We start from the raw sequence: 6,868 nt of genomic DNA, 5'->3' as shown, positions 1-6,868 counted from the left end.
GGCTACTAAGCTCGTCTGTTAATTTCTAACTCACACCCACGACGTCCATAATACAAAGACCCTGAAATTACACACACACACACACACACACACACACACACACACACACACACACACACACACATATATATATATATATATATATATATTCCCCTATCAATCAACTGAATTTCCTAGAATAGTTTCTATACTCACATTTCCTGAATTTATAAACTATTTATCATTTACCGGGATTCCTAAGAATACCCACTAGGTTCTCTAACCTGCCTGCATTATAAGTCCCAAAACCCTGAATTCACAGCACCTAAATTTAATCATCCCAAATATCAATATAACAACATCTAAAACCAAATCTAGGTTCAGAAAAACCTACCAGCCAAATAACCCTTAAATAACCTACTTACCCTGATTTTGGGATGGTTCCCAAACTTCTTAAATCGAAATTCTATTCTAGCTAAGTTGTAGAGAATCTCCCCAGGATCATCATGCTAGCTTCTGATCGTTGAACCAGAGAAAAACGGAGCCGAAAATCTAAAGAGAAGTGAGAGAAATTGAGATCTAGTGAGTGTGTGAGAGAGAGAGAGAGAGAGAGAGAGAGAGAGAGAGAGAGAGAGAGAGAATTAGCTAAAGTTTCGCCCAAAATTTGATTTTGGGTATATATATAGACTGCTGCCACGTGATTTCGTCAACAAGACACTTGGAATCATCGACGAGTCGAAGAAGGAAGTTTGTTTGCGAGGATAATGAGTTTGTCGGTGAACCAAAGGAATGCATGTCCCCCTCTTAGTATCTCTTCGTCGACTAGGCATTGAAGCTCGTCCACAAACTGTATAAGGGAGTTCGTCGATGAAGCAAGGGAATTCGTCGATGAACCCTGCTTTACCTCCTTAAATTTGCTTTTTCCTCTTTATTTAATATGAGGACCTGCTTAATTTTCATATTTTATTTTTATAAAATATAATAAGATCAATATCACAAATCTCATCAGATCATGATCCACCTAGACCTAGGCCTGGCAAAACGGATCATGACCCGTCAGGTCACCCGAATCCGCCCGTTTAAAACAGGTTCGGGTTTAAAGAAGTTAACCAGTTTAATATTTGGGCGGGTCACAAGTTAACCCGTTTATAAACGGGTTCTCTGGGTTTGGGCGATTTTGGATCCTTAATGGCTTAATTCCAGATTTCCAGGCGCCAACTTCAGAGACTCACGTTGCAGACTTGCAGTCACGACTTCACGCACACGGCACATGCCTTCAGCCGCCCTTCAGGCTTCACACTTGCTTTAGCAATTCTCAGTAGACAGTAGGCCTGGCAAGAGTCTCAATCAACACAAAAAAACCCTAAGGGCTCTAAGTCTCTAACCCACGCCACGGCTCTCGAGTCTCAACTCTCAAGCTCTCAGCCTCTCCTGAGTCTCCTCATCTCTGACCTCTCAACTCTCACTCTCTCAAATCTCATTCTCAATCCTCTCCTTTCCTGAATCCTGACTCCTAACTCTCCTCTCCTCTGGATCTGGTGCGCTGCAACGTGCCGGACGGCCCCGACCTGTCCTCTCCTGAGTCTCCTCTCCTCTCCTCTGGTGCGCTGCTACTTGCCGGACCTTCCGATGCTGTGAGTAGCTCGAGTCATCGCCTCCAGGTCTCCTCCAGGCTCCACGGACCATAGCGATTGTCAGTCATCCCCAGCTCCACAGACGGACAGACCACTTGACTCCAGAGGTGAGTTGCAGAGGTGAGTTGAGATTTTTTTTATTTTTTAGGGTCTCTGTATCCGTTACTGACTTACTGCCTTACTGATTTATTGGCTTGTTGGGTTTCATGGATGATGCCATGATGGATTTGTGATGAATAAATAGATTTGTGATGAATAAATAGTACATAAATAAATAGTAGATAAATAAAATAAATTAAGAAAACAAGAAGGATCCCTACCATGTTCAGAAGCTAAGTAGAATGAAAATCAAGTAATAACAAAAGAAATCTTTATAATAATGTTTTTTGTGTTTCCCCTACAAAAAATAAAAAAATAATTTGTTGTCACACACACACACACCCAATAACAGATTTGTGTTTATTGTTTAAATATTTCATTATTTTGTTTATTTTACTATTTTTCGGAGTCTTAACAATTTTTCTTTGTTAGGGAATTAGTCTGGTGCGAAAGCCCAAGACACCCAGCGTATCCAAAAAATTATTCTTTGTTAGGGATAATACAAATTGCAAACAATGGACACCATAAACTTGGATTTTGATTATGAGTGTAATATTACTCCATCTTCAGATAAATCTGAAAAGAACAGTTCTTCTATCAATGATGGCACTAGCAAAAAGAGACAACGTAGAAAGACATCAGCTGCTTGGGATGAATTCTATTTGTTACCTATAGATGTTGATGGAAAATAGAAGGCAAAATGTAAAAAATGTGGGGCTGAATATGTTGCTAATGCTTCAACCCATGGGACAGAAAATTTGAGACGCCACATTAATAATTGTCCATTACGTGATAACTATGATGTGAAGCAGATGCATATGGATTATGGAACCAAACTTCATGTGAAAAAAATTGAGCAAGATGTTTATCGTGAGAAGATGGCAATTGCCGTAATAAAATATTGTTATCCTTTTTCATGGGTTGAGCATGAAGGAAATCAAGATGTGCATAAATATCTTAATCCTGATGTTAAACCAATTGCTAGGAACACTGCTAAAGCTGATGTATTGAAAATACATAAAAGGGAGAAGGAGAAACTTAAACTTACGCTACAGAGTGCTTTTGGTAGAGTGTGTTGGACTTCTAATTGTTGGTCTTCTCCTACAACTGAAGGATATTTATGCATTACAGTTCATTTTGTGGATGAAAATTGGGTATTGCATAGTAATATTATTAACTTTTCTCACATGCCACCCCCACATTCAGGAGTTGCTTTGTCAGAAAAAACATTTAGTGTATTGAAGGAATGGGGTATTGATAGGAAGATATTTTTCATCACATTGGATAATGCAACTACTAATGATAGAATGCAAGATATTCTTTCAAGTCAATTGTCTTTGCAAGCACCTTTAGTAAGTGGCGGTGAATATTTTCATGTAAGGTGTTGTGCTCATATTTTGAATCTTATTGTTCAAGAAGGCTTAAAAGTTATTGAACGTGTTGTGTATAACATTAGAGAAAGTGTCAAGTATATTAAGGGTTCAGAAGGCAGAAAACGTAAGTTTGAAGAGTGCATTAAACAAGTTGGTATACTTGCTTCAATCAATTTGCGCTTGGATGTACCAACTAGGTGGAATTCAACTTTCATGATGATAGAAAGTGCCCTCATATATCGACGGGCTTTAATTCATTATGCTTTACTTGATGCAAATTATAAGTATTGTCCGTCAAATGAAGAGTGGAATAGAGCTGAGGTCATTTGCAATTTCTTGGAGCCATTTTACGACATGACAAAACTCTTCTCGGGTTCGGATTATCCTACATCTAATTTGTATTTTTCAAATATATGGAAAATTCAATTGCATTTACTTGAAACAATGGAAAATTCGGACTGCATTGTTAATGGTATGGCTGCAAAAATGAAAGAGAAGTTCGATAAATATTGGAAGTGTTATAGTGTTGTTTTGGCATTTGCAATTGTTCTTGATCCTCGTTACAAGCTTCAATTTGTCGAGTTTTGTTACTCAAAGATTGATTCATCCACTTCTCGGCAAAAGCTAAATCTCCTTCGTCAAAAGTTGTACTCTCTATTCCAAGATTATGCAAACAAATCAAAATCTTCTTTGGAATCTACTGCTCCTTCTACTAGGGGTACTGGTGGTAGTGACAATCTCATGAGAGATAAGCTTTCGGTAACTTCATTTATATTTTCTAATTTTTCATTTCTTAGTTTATATATTATTTTTAGCTATTATATTTATATTGTTTGTTTTTCTATTCTAATATATGACAGGAATTTGAATTTTATGAAAGCCAATATTGTGCTACTACAGAAAAATCTCAATTAGATTTATATTTGGAAGAGCCTAGGCTAAATCGTGTGGAACATGCTGAAATGGATATATTGCGGTATTGGAAAGATAATCGATTTCGATATCCTGATTTATCTCTTATGGCGCGTGATGTACTTACTATTCCTATCACAAGCGTTGCATCAGAATCTGCATTCAGCATTGGAGCCCAGGTTCTTAACAAATATCGAAGATCACTTTTGCCGGAAAATGCAAGAGCATTGATAATAACTCGATATTGGTTGTTTGGTTATGCAAGTATGCATTTTTTTTTTTTTTTTTTTTTTTGAGTTTTTCCAATATTATTTCAATAATTTCAATGCTTACATTTTATTTACTTTCATATCCTTTGTCAATTGTTATTGTTTCTTATTTGCTATCTATTTATTTTGTCATTGTAGTGGATCCAAGTGAAGAAAGAGAAGAAACTGAACAATTAGAAGTCAAATTTGAAAATCTTTTGATTAATGATTTGGGAGAAGCTTCTACAACAATCATGGCTAATTAAGTTTTTTTATTATCTTTTGAAAATTGTAATCTTGTGAATTTTTATGGAACTCATTTAAATTTGGTTTTGTTTCTAAGCATTTAACTGTTATATTTTTTAAGATTATGTTTTGATTGTGGGACTTGAATATTTGATTCATGTGTTATGCATAATGCATGAATTAAAAAAATATGAATGATGAATGAACTTATTAAATATTTTACATTTAGCTCTATATGTAAATATTATGGGACTCATTTAAATTTAGATTTATATATAAATATTTTATGCATGTATTAAGCATATTTAATATTTTTAGAGGTGTGTGTGTTTTTTTTAATTTATCATTTTTTAAAAAATTGTATTCATTAAAGGGATGTATTGTTTTTTACATTTTATGTTCTTTTCATTTAGAAATTAATAAATAAAATGCAGTTTTTTTTAAAAAAAAATGTCATTTTATATGAAAATTTTAAAAATTTTAAAATAAAAAATATATGTATTTTTAAGCGGGTGACCCGTTACCTGCCCGTTTATTAAATGGGCGGGTTAGGGTTGGCATGTGTGTGATCCATTTAACATTGACCCGTTTATGACTCGGCCCGTTTATGGCCTGACCCGTTTATGACCCGGCCCGTTAGTGACCCGCCCAAACCCGGCCCGCCTGCCCGTTTGGCCAGGCCTACCTGGACCCGTAGGTACCAGGGATACATCAGAATACATAATGGAAGCCTAAGCAGCAGGAAACATACAATCACAATATTATAAATACAGAAACATCCATCACATTACTATAAATACCAGAGTCACTATATCCATTGTATTTCCATATATACATCCCAAAAATAAGATCTAGGGACATTTTTCACAAAATCTAACTGTCCCTACAAAACCTACCCTTTAAAAAGGGTAGACAACAGCTCTAGATCAGCAGGTCTTTTCCCACTCTCCTATTAGGGGCTCCTGAAAAGTTTATAAAATTTTGGGGTGAGATACCTCTCAGTAAGAGAAATAAACTAATACCAGTGTGTGGCAACAGAAGTATTCCATGTTATACATATACCATACAGAACATATTCAGTAACTATTATGTCAAATATGGGAAAACATATATATCATCAAAACATGGCAGAACATACTGCATTTTCATAAACATATTTCATCTCATATAATAATAATAATAATTAACACAAAAATATTCCTGGTAGGTTAGCTGGCTGTTGTCATGTATTACCCCCACATGGCTAGGTTGTGTGGCCCGAAGGCGGGACCTGACAATGGTTGGCCGACCACTACAAAGTCAAAGTACAGTCTGTAAGTCTAATGGGTCTGCCTGACCTAGTCTGTACACCAGGGGCGCTCACACACTTCTTAAAAACCACATCGACCATCCAATCTCACACCACTCTGTACAACGGTGTTAACACAAATATCATGATCACGAAGACCATGGACACATAGCAACGGTACCGTGCAAGTGCTAGCCAAGACCAAGCCAACCAGGTTCTGATATCATATAACATATATTGAAACTGTGATACATGGATATCTCATATCATGAATTATCAAATCAATCATGTCATTTTACATATATACATATGTCATAAAAATCATCGGCCCGTACGCCGATATTACACGTTTTATCATAGCTCGACCCGTACGCCGGCAAATCATAGCACAGCCCATGCGCTGGAAAATCACATCCATAGCTCGACCCGTACGCCTGCAAATCATATCATAGCATAGCCCGTACGCTGGAAAATCACATCCATAGCACGGCTCGTACGTCGGTAAAATATATCCATAGCTCAGCTCGTACACTGGCAAATCATACACATAGCATGGCCCATACGTCGGCAAATATATAAAATGTCGGTTCGTACGCTGGTTTTCCATTATAAAAATCCGTATCATAATCACATTTCAGAAAACAGTATTTCATAACATTTTATACTCATGCCACACTAACAGATTTTTTTCGCATATTCAACATACGATCATTTTCAACAGTATTTTCCCAAATATAAATCATATATAAATATATTTATTTTTCTGAAATCAAATGCTATATATATATATATATACACATACATTTTCTCAAAAAGAACTAGTTTAGTTTATCCCCTTACCTGATTCCTGAAAAATCCCTAAGAAAATTTGTCCCGCACCCGTAAGGTTCCCAACTCAACATCCTGAAAATGAAAACTCCTAGTACTAAAGTTTAGTATTTCTATGCATATAACACTTTCCTCAACTGACAAAAATCCAAATATTTAGTAGAAAGCCTTACCCTGGATTTGGGATGGTTTCCACCTTACTTTCACCAACGATCCGCTCCGGCAGATTTGGAGAGAACTTCCCCAGAAGCGTCGTGGTGG

At 36.4% G+C, this 6,868-nt stretch overlaps 1 protein-coding gene across 1 annotated transcript; it reads left to right on the top strand.

Moving 5' to 3' along the window:
- The first annotated feature begins 2,227 nt into the window (after nucleotides 1–2,227).
- On the top strand, nucleotides 2,228–4,417 carry LOC131145828 (zinc finger BED domain-containing protein RICESLEEPER 2-like). Its single transcript, XM_058095013.1, has 4 exons — nucleotides 2,228–2,389; nucleotides 2,525–3,844; nucleotides 4,177–4,244; nucleotides 4,405–4,417. The coding sequence occupies exons 1-4, from the start codon at nucleotides 2,228–2,230 to the stop codon at nucleotides 4,415–4,417; spliced, it is 1,563 nt and encodes a 520-aa protein (XP_057950996.1).
- The last annotated feature ends 2,451 nt before the right edge of the window (nucleotides 4,418–6,868 follow it).

The sequence above is a fragment of the Malania oleifera genome, chromosome 13, assembly GCF_029873635.1.
Source record: "Malania oleifera isolate guangnan ecotype guangnan chromosome 13, ASM2987363v1, whole genome shotgun sequence".
NCBI lineage: Eukaryota > Viridiplantae > Streptophyta > Magnoliopsida > Santalales > Ximeniaceae > Malania > Malania oleifera.
The sequence above is the reverse complement of the archived record's forward strand: the minus strand, read 5'-3'. Positions and strand labels throughout refer to the sequence as shown.